This window comes from Suncus etruscus, chromosome 2, assembly GCF_024139225.1.
Source record: "Suncus etruscus isolate mSunEtr1 chromosome 2, mSunEtr1.pri.cur, whole genome shotgun sequence".
NCBI classification, from domain to species: domain Eukaryota; kingdom Metazoa; phylum Chordata; class Mammalia; order Eulipotyphla; family Soricidae; genus Suncus; species Suncus etruscus.
This window is the reverse complement of record NC_064849.1, coordinates 68,063,989-68,081,982: the sequence shown is the minus strand read 5'-3', so window position 1 is coordinate 68,081,982 and position 17,994 is coordinate 68,063,989. Positions and strand designations below refer to the sequence as shown.

Here is a 17,994-nt window from a genome sequence, read left to right as displayed (position 1 = left end):
TAGATCTGGCCTCCCCTCCTCTTCTTTTTTTCCATCAGGGTATTCTAAGCCAGGGCATGATTTGCCACTTTCAGATCTAAATGTTGATCCTTTGTGCCTCTTTCTAGATTTCATTAGAAACAATATTAGTATTCCTCATCTATCAGAAAAAAAAAAAAAAACAGTGGTAATTTTGTTTCTCAATTCACAGCAAGTGTGAATTTGTAAGAAGGATGAAACCTAGCCAAGGAGTGTCACTGCTTCTTAAATCTTCCAAGCAGAAATACCTCAATGTGAACAAGGCAGAAAATAAGGAAAACTCAGGTGGAAGTAACAAGCCCAATCTGCCTCATTAGCTCAAGTTACATGGTCTGTCACAATTATTAGCAAGTTCCAAGAACCCTTTCTTGCATACTGCAAAGATGGAACTTAGAGATGTGAGGAAGGTCATGGAAGTAGAGTAGGATTGCAACTGCTGGTCAAGAAACATGTCACAAATTAATGGTCTCCTTGTCCCAATGCCTGGGAAATAAAAGAGTTTTAAGACATCAAAGATTAGGATGTTGGGGCCGGAGAGATAGCATGGAGGTAAGGCGTTTGCCTCTCATGCAGGAGGTCATCGGTTCGAATCCCGGCGTCCCATATATGGTCCTCCCGTGCCTGCCAGGAGCAATTTCTGAGCCTGGAGCCAGGAATAACCCCTGAGCACTGCCGGGTGTGACCCAAAAACCACAAAAAAAAAAAAAAAAAAAAAAAAAAAAAAAAAGATTAGGATGTCAGGAGTCATCAATGTCCTGGTAGAAGGTGACAGGGAAGAGAGGGGAATGAAATGGTATCTATTAACAGCGGAAGCCTCTGCCCTTCTTCAAGAACACCTCCTCCCTTGCCATCTGGATAGGGCCATTGGCACTACGTGTCCTGGTGGGCCTGGAATTCCCCGAGTAGATTGGTCCACACAAATGGCCCCCTAAACCCATAAACACAAATGGCAAAACTTCAAAAGAAAAATGGGAAAAAATACAGTTTCTATGTCATGTAAAATTTTCAGGGGTTGGCTGGAGCATTAGAATGAAGCTGAAGGCAAAAGTTCAGAAGTTACTTCCTCTTTTTCTTGGGGGGTGCCGAGCTATGTCTGGAACCACGGTTTGAGCCACGACCTGAACTGTGCACAGATGCCTTCCTCTTCCGGCTCATATTTCGACTTTGTTCTTCTTCTTCCTCATAACGACTTTCACGGTCCGCTGAACACAAGAAGTATTACTAGAGTTAAACTTTATATGCCTAGTAAAATTGTGTAGAATAGTTTTTTCAATCCAGAACAACATACTCTTTTTGTTGAGAATGTGATTTAAATTAGTCTTAAGTTTGCTTGTTTGTAGTGCTGAGGATCAGACCTAGGGTCAAAGGTGGGAGGTGTGTACCCCACCACTGAGTCATTTCCTCACTTCCAGCTTGGTTTTGATTTTTGGGTCACACTTGAGTGTGCAGCATACTAAGTGACTTGTGATTTTGGGTAATACTTATCTTTCTGAGGCTTTGCTTATTTAAAAAATCAGAAGTTGTGGGGGTAGAGCAATAGTATGGTGGACAGAACATTTGCCTTACATGAAGCTGGCCTGGGTTTGATCCCCAGTATCCATTATGGTCCCCTAAGTATCACTATCACCAGAGCAATCTCTGAGTGCACAGATAGTGTAAGTCCTGAGCACTGTCAGGTGTGGCACCAAAATGAAAGAAAAAAAAAAGGGGGCTGTTAAATAAACTTCGTCAATTACCTATTGACATTTTTGTTTGTTTTTGGGCCACACCCAATGACACTCAGGGGTTACTCCTGGCTATGCGCTTAGAAATCTCTCCTGGCTTGGGGACCATATGGGATACCAGGGATTGACCCTTCCTGGGTCAGCCTGGGTCAGCTGTGTACAAGGCAAATGCCCTACTACTTTGATTCACTCCAGCTCCACCTATTATAATTCTTAGGATATACAGCAGATAATATTTACATCTTAATTGATGGTTGGCTTGAAAATTAAAATAAAAAAAAATTCTAACTTGGAAGAGATGTAGAAAATTAGATACTTGAGGATTTAGATTTGAAAAAAAAATATCCTGGAATCTTATAAAACTATGTGGATATTATGGCTATAAAAACTGGAATAATGAAAAAACTTTCGATTAACCAGTCAGTGACAGTCAAAGAGAGTTTAGTCACACACCCAGACCTCATTCATTCGTTGGTCAGTAAAATTTAGTTTCAGCTTTATAGGGTCTTTTTTAGATACTCTTTACTTAGGTGTGTAATACCTAAAAATACTGAAATATATTAGAAGCAGCAATTTAAAAAATTACCTTTCCGAGCTTCTTCCTCCAACTCATCCCAGTCCTTTCCACTCTCTTCTTCACTGCCCAATGATTCCTTGGAATAGTCTAGGATAAAATTAAGCATTAGGAATTTATTTCTAAAAATGTTTTATGAAAATAATAATTAAGACATCACTAAGTTCCTTTGAGATCAGTAACCTGATTCTTCAGCTTCTGAGGAATAGTCTTCATCACTGTCATCTTCCTCCTCTTCATAGTCATCCTCCGAAGGGTTGAAGGTCTCATCTTCGATTTCAGACTCTGAATCACCATCCTCAGCGTCACTTCCCTGATGGGCCAGAACAAACATTAAGTTTTCACTTTATTCAAACCACCTGGCACACCAGGTAAAGCAAGCACCCACATTCTATTCTCTCAGGTCCAGCATTACTGTTTTCATGGTGGGGGGAATACGAGATCAAGGGAAAAAACAACTTAGTAATATATTCTTCCACACCCAGAATGATTAACCAAAAACAATTTGTTATTTTTGGTTCCTGGGCCATACCCAGGGATATTCAGGGTTTATTCTTGGCTCTACACCCAAACATCACTTCCAGGAGGGGCTTGGAGGACCATATGGGATGCTGGAGATTGAACGGTCAGCCTTGTTGTAAAACAAGCACTCCCCACTCTGTACTTTCTCTCCAAACCCCTAAAGATAACATTATTGGTAGTGATAAATAATTACTACCTCCCACCTCTGCCCAAAGGATGAAGGAAGTTTTTTTTATTTTTGGTTTTTGGGTCATACCCGGCAGCATTCAGGGGTTACTCCTGGGCTCTATGCTCAGATCATATGGGATGCCGGGATTCGAACCACCGTCCTTCTGCATGCAAGGCAAACGCCCTACCTCCACGATATCTCTCCAGCCCCCAGGAAGTATTTTTGGTAAAGCACACAATAGAATTTCCAAACAAAACAGAGTCAAAGAGACTAAAGGATATGGTGCTGAGTAACCACTCCAAGAGTGATCTCTGAGAGCAGAACCAGGAAACAAAACACTGCATGCACATGCACCCACACATCCCTGAGGATGACTCCAAAACAAAATACTCGCAGCCTTCAAGATAGCTTCAAAACAAAACCACCACCCCTCCCCCACATACAATGGAAATGGCCATAAAACAAAATACCACTCACCCACACAATCTTAATAGTTTTATCATTTCAGAGGCTCTCTCTACTCTCTCCCCTCCTGTCCTCACTCCTCTTCCCCTCTTCTCCCCCCCCCCCCCCAAAAAAAAGTTTTGTCATTTCAAAGAAATTTTGTAAGCCCCAATGCCCAAATCATCATTTACCTGTAACCACTGCTTTGGAGAAACAATGCTAAGTTGTGTTCTCCCACATGTGGATTCCTTATGAACTTCTAATATAACATACTCCTAGTGACAATGGGAAATACTATGTTCCAGAAAAGAAACCCCACACTCACGCACCTCACCCTCAGGCTCCAGGAAAGACCAGCCACCTTGTTCGAAGAAGCCTTCAGGGTCATCAACAATAGTCTTCATGATCTTAGTCCAATTGAGAGACTGTACCCCCTCTGTGTACTTTAGGTCACAGGAACTGAGAGAAATGATATTACAAAGTCAAAACAAAGCTGCATTTTCTGAGAATGTCTTCAGTCATCTTTATCATATGTGTATACCCCTGAAAAGTTAATAACCTTTCTCTATATATATGGGACACACCCAAATGTCTAATATCTAATTTCCCAAAGCACTTGCCTGTATCAAAGAGCAATATTGATTGATGCAAGTGTTTTTTCCTTTGATGGGTAGGAACTTTTGTTTGTTTTTGTTTTTTTGGATCACACCCGGCTATGCTCAGGGGGCAGGGGTTACTCCTGGCTCTATGCTCAGGGAACCATATGGGATGCCAGGATTTGAACCACCATCCTTCTGCATGCAAAGCAAACACCCTCCCTCCATGCTATCTCTCTGGCTCCAGATGGGTAGGAACTTTTTTAGTTACCCTGGGAAGTGGCTCAAGGGCTACTTCCAATGTCTACTAAGGAATTATGTAACACTGGAAATGGAACCCAGAGTTCTTGTATGCAAGGAACATTCTTACCCCACTGAGCTCATTCCTTGGTCCCTAAACTATTTCCTTTTTTGGGGGAAAAAAAAAAAAAAAAAAGGTCACACCTGACAGCTCTTAAGGGTTACTCCTGGCTCTACGCTCAGAAATTGCTCCTGTCAGGCTCAGAGGACCATATGGGATGCTGGGATTTGAACCATTAACCTTCTGCATGCAAGGCAAATGCCCTACTGCCATGCTTGATTCCTTGCTCTAATCCTTGAACTATTTCTATTAAGAAAAAGTTAAGATAGTAACTTTCAATTTTAAAATTGCTTGAGAACCACTGCATCATAATATTCAATAATACTGCTTCTAGGCATGATGGTGTAAGAAGGCCTAAATTTACCTTTTCACCTTAAATAATTGAACATACCCATCTATCACCACCCAGAACATCGATTATGGTCCTTTGAGCACTGCCAGGAATAATCCTTGAGCACAAAGCCAGAAGTAAGTTCTATTAATGTCAACTGGACTATGACTGACAACACCCAGAGCTGACAGGAGTTGAAATCGTTTTCCTATTTTGCAGATTTTCCAGTCACTCTAGATTTGATAACTTTTATTTGGGGGTGGGTGGTGGTGGGTCACACCTGGCGGTGCTCAGGGTTATTCCTGGCTCTGCGCTCAGAAATCACTCCTTGCAGGCTCAGAGGATCATATGAGATGCCAAGATTTGAACCCACAGTCCATCCTGGGTTGGCTGAATGCAAGGCAAATGCCCTACTACTGTGCTATCTCTCTAGCCCCAGATTTGGTAATTTCTATAGCTATAAACATCTAATTTGTGATATGTACTTGTTTCTTAGGAAAATCCTCACGTAAATTTCTATTTCTCATGATTTTACTTCAAACTCTCATTTAGTAAAGGAGATTTAAACATATATATTTTTGTTTTCTGGGTCACCTGACTGTGCACAGGGGTTGCTCGTGAGAATTAAAGCCAGGAATCCAACATGTAAATCATCTGATCAAGCCCTTTCAGAGAAGATTTGTATTTATAGTACCTCCTCTTCAGAAAAAATATGGGAACAGCGGGTAGGTAGAGGACAGCCAATTAGGTATACAAGTTCCATCCTTGCCATCTCTATTTATTGGGATTCTAGCAATTCCTTAATGATTTTAGCTAAAATGTATGTTCAAGGTTAAAATAAATTATCTCACTTTGGAGTAAAAATAGATAATTAGGGGCTAGAAAAATAGCACAGTGGGTAGAGTGCTTGCCTTGCATTCGGATGACCCTTGTACAAGCCTTGGCATCCCATATGGTCCCCAAATGTGACTCCTGCGTTCACAGCCCATGTGTAAACCCTGAGCACCTCTGGGTGTAATTCAAAAACCAAAACAAAAAGATAATTAGTGAGAAATTAGGTGATAACTAGATGAGAAATTAGATCTCTTTATACATATATCAAGTAAAGACAAAACTAAAAAATTTAAGTTTTGGGGCTAAAGAGATAATAGAGAGGGTAGAACACTTGCCAAACAAAAGGCTGACCCTGGTTCAATCTTGGTACTCTGTGCTTGTTAGATCTCTTAGCATAGAGTCAGGAGTAAGACCTGAACACCATCAATGTAGTCCAAAACCAAATCAAAAGCCCCCAGAAAAAAAACAAAACTCAGTCTCCTATTACATATATGAGTCGATTTCCCTCCCTTTTTACTTTTGAGTATATTTTACGTAAAATATATCACAGATATAATCTACAATATAGGATTTAAGAGGTAAATAGAGACTTCAGGTAAATTAACTTACTTCAACCATTCCTTGATGGGGTCAAGAGAGGCTACTGGAATGGCATTAATCATAGTCACTTTCTTGCTGTAATCCTTGTAGACGATAACCATATCAAAGTTCTTCAAGTGAAACTGGACTCTTTCAAAGTGAATCAGCTCCACTTCATCCAATGTTACCACAAAAGGTGGCTATCAAGAAAGAAGGATCATTGTGATTTAAATATATCATCCAAAGCACCAGCTTTTCCTTTTCTTTTGTCTTTGGGTCATACCTGGCAGTGCTTGGGGGCTACTCTAAACTTGTGCTTGGAGGATCGAATGCCCTTAGAGCAATATCTTGGCCCTACACTTTCAAATTATTTTCCAAATCTAAATTTCACTAAAGTAGGGGACAGAGACATTCATAGAACAGGGGTTAAGGTGCTCGCCTTGCATCAGATAAATCTCAGTTTGGATCTAAGCACATTTGATCTCCTGAGCACTACCAGGGATAACTTCTGAATACCCTGATGACTGCAAATATAAAAATTAAATAAAAAAAATAAACAAAATAAAGTAACATTTACCAAAATGTAACCAAATGTTTTCCCAAAACTGAAAGCAAGACCAGAAAGACCAAAGCATGTGATCAACCTAGGTCTGATCCCTTGTACTGTATGGCCGCTTAGCCATATCCAGAAGTGCCCAGGGATTTATTCCTGGCTCTGCACTCAGAGATCACTCCTGGTGGTAGTACTTAGGGAACCATGTGGGATTCTGGGGATTATACCCAGACCATGTGTAAGGCAAGCTCCAGCCCCTTGGTGAATTTTTTTTGGCCACTGCAGGTTTGTGTTCAAGGGCTATTCTCAGCAAAGTGCTGGGTAATGAACTTAAGCCTTTTGTATGGAAGAATGAATTCTTACTCAAAACAAAAACAAAACTCTGGCTTGCTCATTCTGTGTTTTCTTTCAACATGTATTTCCCTTCACATCCTTCCTTTTAAAAATTTTTATGGGAAGGCAGAAGAGATAGCAAAGTGGTAGGGCATTTGCTTTGCACGCAGCTGACCCAGGATGGACCTGGGTTTGATTCTTGGCATATCCATATGGTCCCCCGAGCCTGCCAGGAGCAATTTCTGAGCAGAAAGCTGTTGGGTGTGGCACCAAAACAAAACAAACAAAAAAAATGAACAACAACAACAACAAAAGGTTGTTTTTTTTTTTTTTTTTTCTTTTTTTAAAATCATAGCTAGCAGAGTCTGGAGACCTGATAGGTTTCAGGTCAGCTAACATGGGTCAATTGCAGATCAACACGGGTCAGTAGAGACATTTTACTATTTTTCTAGCCAATGTACTATTTCTCCAGCTCCACAAACACAACTCTAACAAATACACTAAGACTTACCTGCTGTCCTATCTATCTGGCCCCTCTCTACCTCACAATTATTTTGGGGGGGGTTACTCCTGACTGTCCTCAGAAATTTATCCTGGCAGACTCAGGACATCACAGAGGATGCTGGGAATTGAACTTGGGTTGGCCATGTGGAAGCCACTCCACTCTCCCCAGTGTGCTATCACTCTGGCCCCTCCCTCTCACATCTTTTGAAATAAGTTTTGTTCAATAAAAACTATCTTGTGTTATAAAATAGGACATTTTTCTTATTGTAGCCAAGGAAGTATCCCAAGTTAATCATTAGGAGGAAAGTTCAATTCCCTGCACTGCCAAAACTGAAAACCAATCTGCCATAAAATAATCTAATGGTTATAAGGAGGTAAGAAATACTCACCCATTCTGTTGCATTTACTAGTGCACTACTAGTCGGCTGAAGGAGGCAGGTACTTCTATAGGGGGCGCCATTAAATCTAAAATAAGAATTAAAATAAATGCACTGTGTGAGTGTGGGGGGGGGTAGTGGTGGTGGCAGGAGCAATGGTACAGTGGGTAAGGCACTTTCCTTACATGTAGATAACCCAAATTCGATCCCTGGCACTCCATATGGTCCCCTGAGCCCACCAGGAGTGATCCCTGAGCACAGAGCCAGGAGTGATCCCTGAGAACAGCTGGATGTGGCCCTAAAACAAATATAAAAATAAAAAAATACCAAACTTAGACCTGGGGTCATTGCAATACAAACTGCTATTGCCACAGAAAACTTTCTTTGGGGGAGGGTGGCATACCTAGCATTGCTAGGGGCTTACTCTTGGCTCTGAGCTCAAGGAACTCCTGGAGAGATTTGGGAGACCATCTATAATGGCTGGGGATAAAACATGGGTCAGTTGTGTGCAAAGTAAGTACTTTACTCACTGTACTATTTCTCTAACCCAAATACAACTCTTTTATTTATTTATTTATTTATTTATTTATTTATTTTTGGGGGCCACACCCAGTGTTGCTCAGGGGTTACTCCTGGCTGTCTGCTCAGAAATAGCTCCTGGCAGGCACAGGGGACCATATGGGACACTGGGATTCGAACCAATCACCTTTGGTCCTGAATCGGCTGCTTGCAAGGCAAACACCGCTGTACTATGTCTCTGGGCCCAAAGGTCTTTTTTTTTTTTTTTCAAGCACAACTCTTTTTTTTTTTTTTTTTTGGTTTTTGGGCCACACCCTTTTGAAGCTCAGGGGTTACTCCTGGCTATGTGCTCAGAAATCACCCCTGGCTTGGGGGGACCATATGGGACACTGGGGGATCGAACCGCAGTCCATCCGCTTGCAAGGCAGACAACTAACCTGTAGCGCCACCTTCCCGGCCCCGTCAAGCACAACTCTTTTTTTTTTTTTTTTTGGGGTTTTGGGCCACACCCAGTAACGCTCAGGGGTTACTCCTGGCTATGTGCTCAGAAGTTGCTCCTGGCTTGGGGGACCATATGGGACACCGGGGGATCGAACCGCGGTCCGTCCAAGGCTAGCGCAGGCAAGGCAGGCACCTTACCTTCAGCGCCACCGCCCGGCCCCAAAACAGGGTTTTTTTGTTTTGTTTTGTTTTGTTTTTGTTTTTTGGGCCACACCCGGTAACGCTCAGGGGTTACTCCTGGCTATGTGCTCAGAAGTTGCTCCTGGCTTGGGGGACCATATGGGACACCGGGGGATCGAACCGCGGTTCGTCCAAGGCTAGCGCAGGCAAGGCAGGCACCTTACCTCTAGCGCCACCGCCCGGCCCTATCCCCACATTTTGAACTCTAAGTTTGATTGGATTGCTAGGAGTGATCTCTTTTTTTTTTTTTTTTTTTTTTTTTTTGGTTTTTGGGCCACACCCGTTTGATGCTCAGGGGTTACTCCTGGTTATGAGCTCAGAAATCGCCCCTGGCTTGGGGAGACCATATGGGATGCCGGGGGATCGAACCACGGTCCGTCCTATGCTAGCGCTTGTAAGGCAGACACCTTACCTCTAGCGCCACCTTCCCGGCCCCAAGCACAACTCTTAACAAACTTAATGAGACTATTTCTAGAACCTTTGCAGTCTTAAGTCACTCACCTAGCTTGTAAGCCATTTTCAAGAAGGAACAAATACATCAAAGTTTATCAGACTAGGAAAAATGGCATGTCAAAAAGTATGAAATGAAAAGCATTTAAAATTTTAAAATATATACCATTGAAATAAGGGCACAATAAGATGAGATATGTTACCCCAAGTCCCTAAAAGGCACTTCAAATTCCAGTTCTTCCTTAGTTAGAGCCTCTACTTTTTCAATAAAATTTTTAAAGGCTGTTTTCAGTTTGTGCCTCATTTCTCGTTCCATCTGCAGAAGAAAATAAAAACAAAACTCAATAACTTCTCATGACTATGTTACCAATAAATGTATCTTACAACACATAAAGTCTCTGCCAGCGGAATCATTCCATAAACAGATTCGGGTGTTTATAAGCTATTATGATTATTAAATTTTGAATCAATCCTACCTCATTACTCTAAATAATACCTGTTCAGCATAGAGGTCATCTCGGTCATGCATATGCTGGTGTTTCCCCAAATCTGTGGTGATCTCTCCCACTTCTGTGTAGAACTGCACATCTGTGTGCCGCTTCTTTCCAAACATGATGGCATTCTGAGGGCAAAAAGCAAAAATGTTGGGGCTGGACTGATACTCATGTGGATCGAGCACTTAGACTTAGTTCAATCACCGGCACCCAAAATAGTTTCACAAACCCTGTCAGGAGTGATCCACAAATACAGATCAACAATGATTAAGCCCTGAGCACCCTAAGTGTAGCCCAAAACTGAAAAAAAGGAACAACAAATATATGCTATAAACTACAACACATAAAAAGATATTACTAGCATAGGGGCTGGAGAGATAGCACAGCGGTATTTGCCTTGCAAGCAGCCAATCCAGGACCTAAGGCGGTTGGTTCAAATTCCGGTGTCCCCCTTGCCTGCCAGGAGCTATTTCTGAGCAGATAGCCAGAAGTAACCCTGAGCACCACCGGGTGTGGCCCAAAAAACCAAAAAAAAAAAAAAAAAAAAAAAAAAAAGGTATTATTAGCATAAATATTGACATTTGGAAAGTTTTGGGGTCATACTCAGATGTTCTCAGGACTTACTCCTTACGAGACCTGTTTTACTATTGCTCAAGTCTCCTGAACACATCTATAATACTAAAGAAAAGCAAAGTACCAAAAAAAAAATTTATGCTGACATCAGAGATAATTTTATTTCTCTTATGTTCTCCCAAAGCCTTGCCAGGAGGAGAAGTTCCTTATTGCAGAGTCAGAAACAAGCCTTGAGTACTTCTGGGTGTGGACAAAACAAATAAAAACAAACAAATTTAAAGTACTCAAAAAATCCTAAAGAAATGAAACAAACAAAAACACTTCACAAAAACTTCCCCAATACCCCCTCTTTCTCCCCCACCACAAAATCCCATAATTGGAAAGTAGAAAGGTTTACCTTGAGGTGAAAGTGCAAAACAATAATCATTTCTCCATCACAGGGTTGGAACAAAGCATGCTTGATATTATTGTATAGAATATCTACTTTGTCTCCCCGAACAGACGTAAAACGGAAACCTGATAGGGGACAAATAAAAAAGGAAAGAATTAAGAATCTGCTTAGATACTAGGTTAGGTGAAATTGCACCGAGACTTTTTTTTCCAGTGCCACACCTGGTGGTGCTTAGTCTGACTCCTGGCTCTGTGTTCAGGGATCATTCCTGCAGTGTTTGGGGGTACTATGTATGGGATACCAGAAATCCAACTCAGGTTGGCAAAAGTAAGGCAAATACCCTACCTGCTTTACTATCACTCTGACTCCTATAATGCACTGCATCTGTTCTGGCTGATCTGAAGAGGTTCAAAGGAAAAGTCAACAGCTATATTGACCATCACCACAGCCTTCTGGCAACACAGTAATGTAAGAGAATTTCTCCCTGAATTTCCCTGAAATATTGCATTAGGCAATCTGTTATTCCTAAAAACATACTCCTAGAGGCAGAGTTAAGAACAAGAGAGATCATTCATACCATTGACATGAGCCTCCAGGGAACCCTGCATTCTCTTTTGGGCAATGTTTGGGCGAATGTACAGATCTTTTAGTTTAGGATTACTTCGGTTGAGATTGATCACCAGTGAGTCTTGTTTCACAATACCCTATGCAAAATAAAAATTAAAATGAATTCTCAAATATCTAACACACTTCTGAAAACCTAAAACATATGTTCTTTAGTACAAAGGTGCTTCGTGTTAGGCTCACCTCCTTCTCTTTCTCTTCTGCTTCCCGTGTCTTATATCGTTTCTGTACTTCTTTTATAATCCGGAAAGCATTCTGAAGGTTCAAGGCTGGTACTGTCTGTTCTCCGGGTGCCTTCATATTTGAAGCTCGATATGTACTGTTGAAAAGGGAAAGCAATTATATACATTTTTTGGAGGGAGGGGGCATTTTCAGCAGTGCTGAGGGGCTGACTTTTAACTCTTACTCAGGGGTGATCATGCCTGATGGTGCTGAGAACCATAAGGGGTGCCACGGATGAATCTGGTTGGCCACAGGCAAGGTAAACACCCTACTAGCTCCAAATGTATACATTTATTAAGGTAGGTAATCTCCATTTGTATATTTTATAACCAGTTTAATATCCTATAGGAGCAAAAAGGTAATTTTGCTCTTATTTACTTTATTCTGGATTGGTGAGACATTGCCTGAAAAACTAACAAACCAAACAAATTAAAAAAATCAAACAAGGGGCCGGAGAGATAGCATGGAGGTAAGGCGTTTGCCTTTCATGCAGGAGGTCATCAGTTCAAATCCCGGCGCCCCATATGGTCCTCTGTGCCTGCCAGGAGCAATTTCTGAGCGTGGAGCCAGAAATAACCCCTGAGCACTGCCGGGTGTGACCCAAAAACCACAAAAAAAAAAAAAAAAAAAAAAAAAAATCAAACAAGGGCCCGGAGAGATAGCAAAGTGGTGTTTGCCTTGCAAGCAGCCGATCCAGGACCAAAGATGGTTGGTTTGAATCCTGATGTCCCATATGATCCCCCGTGCCTGCCAGGAGCTATTTCTGAGCAGACAGCCAGGAGTAACCCCTGAGCACTGCCAGGTGTGGCCCAAAAAACAACAACAAAAAAGAATAAAATGAGTTTCAATTGTATCAAAAACTATACCTATAATCTCTATTATTGGCCTATTCCCCCCCCCCCAAAATCAAACAAGGGGCCGGAGAGATAGCATGGAGGTAAGGCATTTGCCTTGCATGCAGAAGGTTGGTGGTTTGAATCCCGGCATCCCATATAGTCCCCGATGCCTGCCAGGGGCGATTTCTGCCAGGAGTAAGCCCTGAGCGCTGCTGGGTGTAACCCCAAAACAAAACAAAACAAAACAAAACATTCAAACAAAATAAAACAATCTTTTTCTTCTCCTGTAAAGAACATGATGCAGTACTGGGGATGGAGTGGTGGCGCAAGCAGTAGGGTGCTTGTCTTGCACATGCTGACCTAGGATGGACTGCAGTTCGATCCCCCAGCGTCCCATATGGTCTCCCAAGCCAGGAATGATTTCTGAGTGTATAGCCAAGAGTAGACCCTGAGTGTCACAGGGTGTGCCCCCCACCCAAAATACTATACACACTTTTAATCTACTGGATGGTGAAATCATTTTTCTTTTCTTTTTTATGGGAGTAGTGGTAGTGTTGGGTCATACCTGGCTCTGTGTTCATACCCAGTAGTACTTGGAGGAACCACCTGCAATGCCAGGAACGAACCAGGATTGGTTGAATACAATGCAAGTGCCTTAACCCCTATACTATTTCCAGCCCCCAAATCACTTATTTTTCTTTTTTCTTTTTTTCTTTCTTAGGAGGGGGAACCACACCTGCTGGTGCTTAGGGCTCATTCAAGAACCTGCACTGAGGGCTCACTCCAAGTCATACTTGCAGGACCATGTGGGATTCTGGAGACTGAACTCAGGTCAGTGGCATGCAAGGCAAGCCTTCTGCCCACTGTAATAGTGTTCTAGCTCCTCACTTATTTTTCAAATATGTTAGGTCTATAAATTACCATAAATGTTACACTATGAAAGAATAAAATTCCATGTGGCATACAATTACTTATTTGAGATTTATTATTAAATGTGTATTAAGTATAAAATGTTTTTATACTCAAAACTGATAAAAAAAACTAGGGGCTGGAGAGATAGCATGAGGTAGGGCGTTTGCCTTGCAATTAGAAAGTCGGTAGTTCCAATCCCAGCATCCCATATGGTCCCTCGAGCCTGCCAGGAATGATTTCTGAGCACAGAGCACTGCTGGGTGTGACCCCAAAATAAAAAACCCGATAAAACCAAGGTGATCTAAACAAGCAATGTAAGGGGAGGCTTTGTCACCGATTTGATTGGGAAAGCACAGCACAGAAGGAATGTTTCCCAATCAGCAGTGATTTGGGCATGGCTCTTTGCCTAGGGAGGAACTCACATTTCCTTAACAAATGTGGCTTCTGGGTTAGGAAAGATGTTGCCTTCATTCCTGCCCAGAGCACTGCCTGGGCAATAGAAGTTGATTCGCAAGTAAGTATAATCTCCTTCCACGGACATACTTATATTCTGTTTAGAAAAAGAAAAATAATTAAAATAAGAATAAATGTTTTTCCTAGAAAATACTGGTGACTATAGAGACCTTAAATTTAAGTTAGGTGGTGCAACTAGTCTCTAAAACTTAATCTTACTCTAATATAACAGATGGTTCATCTTTTTTAAGAAAACTATGTTTCCATAAACAACAATGATTTTGGGGCTGGGATGGTTTGGGAACAACACTTAAGTGTACTGTGGAGAAAAGACAGACTACTCCCAACTCCGTGCTTGAGTGTCACTCCCCAGAAATTGGGGGGACCATGCCATGGCCTATTGTACATAAGTACATAAAGTATCTTGAAACCCCTAAGTAAACTGAGCTTTGGCTATCATTAAGCTTTTAAGAGTACCAGATGTTCGGTATAGAACTGATTAAAAAATGTTCATGGAGAGACATGCAAATGATGTTTTAGACAAGGTAATTTCTGTACAAAGTGAAAACTGAAAAGGAAAATCTGTAGAAAACCATGGAGAGGCATAATCTAAAAATCCCAATTCAAGTTTTAAGAAACATTTTATATGGAACAGGATTAAAGTTAGTACCTTGATTGTGGCAATATGAAAAGGTGTTGCAATGCCAAACACAGGCATTATTACTGTCTCATATTTCTTATCAATATAGATCTTCATTTCCCGAATATGTGGCTCCTTAGGCATCAAAGATGGGTTTTTATATGACACGTTGGATTTGCGAGCTCTAGATGAGATAATGAAGCATGTTTTGCAAATTTCTGTTAATTTCCACATAACCTAAGACAATCAATCTCCCTGCTCAATGCTAACTTACTTCTGAATCTGCTGTTCTCCTTTCTGTTCAGTCAGTCGCCTCTTTGCTTCCTCATTAAGCTGAGCTGCCAGTTCTTTTTGATGTGCTCTTCGCTTCTCTTCTGCCGTCATCTCATTCTACAGAAAGAAAACTCAAATGATCAGAATATGTGACCCTATGGCAGGATTTCAAGGTTGTTTAAACCAGTAAACTCACTCGGGTTCTTTCGGTAAGTAAGGCTGCCCGAGAACCTCTTCCCAGTAGGTCTTCAGCTTCATCTTTTTCCTCCTCCTCTTCTTCCTCATCCTCATTCTGTGGGGGGAGTCAGAATCAGAAATTTAAGTCTTGGGGCCGGAGACATAGCATGGAGGTAGGGTGTGCAGGACAGTGGTTAGAATCCCAGCATCCCATATGGTCCCTGAGCCTGCCAGGAGCGAGTTCTGAGTGTAGAGCCAAGAGTAACCCCTGGGTGCTGTTGTGTGTGACCCAGAAATCAAAAAAAAAAAAAATTTAAGTCTTAATCTTTGTTTTTATTTTTGTGCCATACTGGGCTGTGCACAGTATTTATTCCTGGTGGTCCCTGTGGGAACCATATAGGGTATAGGGATTGAACCTGGGTGACCTGAATGCAAAGCAAGCACCCAATCCACTATACCAGTGGTTGGCAACCTTTTTTTTTTTCAACTGAGCCAAATCTTGCCAAAACCACGATTGAAATTTTGAGAGCCACACAGGGTGCGCACTGACAGAGGCTAGGAGCAGAGTCCTGACTCCTGGAGCAGCCGCCCGGCACACAGAAGAGCCAAATTAAAAGTGTAAAGAGCCACATGTGGCTCGCAAGCCACAGGTTGACGACCACTGCACTACACTATCACACCAATGCCTCAACTTTTAATTTCTTCAGGCAATATTAGCTATGTTCTTCCCTGAACAAAAACTTCTTTTTGGGGGGAGTGGGGGTCACACCCGGCAGTGCTCAGGGATTACTCCCGGCTCTGCACTCAGAAGTTGCTCCTGGCAGGCTCGGGGGACCATATAGGATGCTGGAACACAAACCGGGGTCTGTCCTGTTTGGCCGTGTGCAAGACAAAAGCCTTACCACTGAGCTATCGCTCCAGCTCCCTGAACAAAAAACATTTCTTTTACTTTTGGTTTTTTGGCCTACTCCTGGTGACGCTCAGGGGTTACTTTTGGCTCTGCACTCAGAAATCGCTCCTGGTTTGGGGGACCATATGGGACGCCGGGGGATGAAACTGCGAACAAAACTTCTTCAACAACTTGGATCATCTTCATCCTACCTTTAGAAAAATTCCCATGTTCTTAACTTTCTTCTTCACAGAAGTGAGAATAGTGGCTGGGCCATCCTAAAATAAAAGGTAAATAAAGGGTAAATAAAGCACTTACACAGAAACACTCACTTTTTAACACTGTATATTGGGGCAAAGAACCTTCTGAATCTTTGACAATGAATTACTACCTTTTTTCCTCTAGACTTCTGATTATAAACATAATTTAAGAGGTACAATTAAGGTAATGGTTAAGAATACAGATAAGATGTGTTCATTTTGGGGCCATACCTAGTGGTGCTCAGGAATTATTCCTGGCAGGCTTGGGGGATGCTGGGGATTGAACCTGGGATGGCTAAATGAAAGGCAAATGCCTGTACTATAGCTCTGGCCCCAGAAAACCTGTTTTCTTTTTACTCTCTCCTTTTATGAAAGTTTATTGTAAAATATTTATCAACATAGTAAGCTGTCACAGATTAAACCCAAGCAAGCACCTTACTTTCTGTACTAATTATTGTTCTGGTCCAAGTAATTCCTACCTTCAAATAAGAACTAAACTTTTTTTGGGGGGTGGGTGTGGGTATCCCACACCCAGCAGCACTCAGGGTTACTCCTGGCTTTGTGCTTAGAAATTGCTCTTGGCAGGGCGGGAGAGTAGCTTGGAGGTAAGACGTTTGCCTTGCATGCAGAAGGATAGTGGTTCGAATCCCGCCATCCCATATGGTCCCCACAGCCTGCCAGGAGTGATTTCTGAGTGTAGAGCCAGGAGTAACTCCTGAGCGCTGCTGGGTGTGACCCAAAAAAACCCCAAAACCAGAAATTGCTCTTGGCAGACTCAGGGAACCATATGGGATGTTGGGGATTGATCCTGGATCAGTCGAGGCAAGGCAAAAGCCTTTTCCGCTGTACTATCATATTGGCCCCAGCATTGAACTTCTGTTTGTTTTGAAGTTCAGAGGTTTCAGGGGTTGTTTCCAATAGTGCTCAGGAGACCACTGAGATGGGGTTCAAACCTGGAGCTCTTTTGCTCTAACCTTCTAAGCTATCTCCCCAACTCTTCACAAAGGCATTCAAGGAAAAGAACAACAAAAACAAAATAACCAGGCCACAAAATGTATCTCAGAAGTCTACGATCGTCCAAGGGTTTAAGAAAGCAATACACACCTCATCCACAAGTACTGTATCTCCAATAAATAGGGCATAAGTTTTCTCTTCTGGTTTCTTCCCTTCTTTGTTAGCCAGATCTGAGAATCCTAAATTGATGCTGAAAACCATCCCTAAAACACCGAAAGAGGAATCACTCTATGATTATAGGACAAAGTATAGATTACATGCAAAAAGGGAGATGATAAATTAAAAAATAAGTATTTTCTTAGGCCAGAAATAGTATAGGACTTAAGGACTTGCATGTGGGCGGCCTCAGTTGAATCCCTGTTACAGTCCCCAGAGCATCTGATGATCATCTCAGGAGAGCATCATGAAGTCCTTAGCACAAGCCAGAAGTAAGCCCAGGGTTGAAGTGATAACAAAGTGATAGGGCATTTGGCTCACATGTGGCCAAACCGGGAAGGACCTAGTTTGATCCCTGGTATCCCATATGGTTCCCCGAGCCTGCCAGGAGCGATTTGTGAGCACAAAGCCAGGAGTAACCCCTGAGGACCGCCAGGTGTGAACCAAAAACTAAAAAAAAAAAAAAAAAGCCCAGAGCACTGTTAGTTGTGGCCCATTTTCTCACCTGCAC

At 42.1% G+C, this 17,994-nt stretch overlaps 1 protein-coding gene across 2 annotated transcripts in view; it reads right to left on the bottom strand.

The window, feature by feature from the left end:
- Nucleotides 1–726: 726 nt before the first annotated feature.
- SUPT16H (SPT16 homolog, facilitates chromatin remodeling subunit) overlaps nt 727–17,994 on the bottom strand; it is a 51,150-nt gene continuing 33,882 nt past the window's right edge. For both annotated transcript variants that reach the window (XM_049768593.1, XM_049768594.1), the window contains 17 exons: nt 17,418–17,530; nt 16,266–16,331; nt 15,184–15,279; nt 14,989–15,104; nt 14,745–14,898; nt 14,044–14,171; nt 11,835–11,970; nt 11,605–11,731; nt 11,034–11,152; nt 10,066–10,191; nt 9,773–9,885; nt 7,932–8,007; nt 6,183–6,352; nt 3,781–3,910; nt 2,500–2,629; nt 2,329–2,406; nt 727–1,220 (listed from right to left, as the gene is read on the bottom strand). In XM_049768593.1, the coding sequence (XP_049624550.1) occupies nt 1,075–1,220; nt 2,329–2,406; nt 2,500–2,629; nt 3,781–3,910; nt 6,183–6,352; nt 7,932–8,007; nt 9,773–9,885; nt 10,066–10,191; nt 11,034–11,152; nt 11,605–11,731; nt 11,835–11,970; nt 14,044–14,171; nt 14,745–14,898; nt 14,989–15,104; nt 15,184–15,279; nt 16,266–16,331; nt 17,418–17,530 (2,024 nt within the window). In that variant the 3' untranslated portion in view covers nt 727–1,074. The remainder of the gene's footprint in view (nt 1,221–2,328; nt 2,407–2,499; nt 2,630–3,780; nt 3,911–6,182; nt 6,353–7,931; nt 8,008–9,772; nt 9,886–10,065; nt 10,192–11,033; nt 11,153–11,604; nt 11,732–11,834; nt 11,971–14,043; nt 14,172–14,744; nt 14,899–14,988; nt 15,105–15,183; nt 15,280–16,265; nt 16,332–17,417; nt 17,531–17,994) is intronic.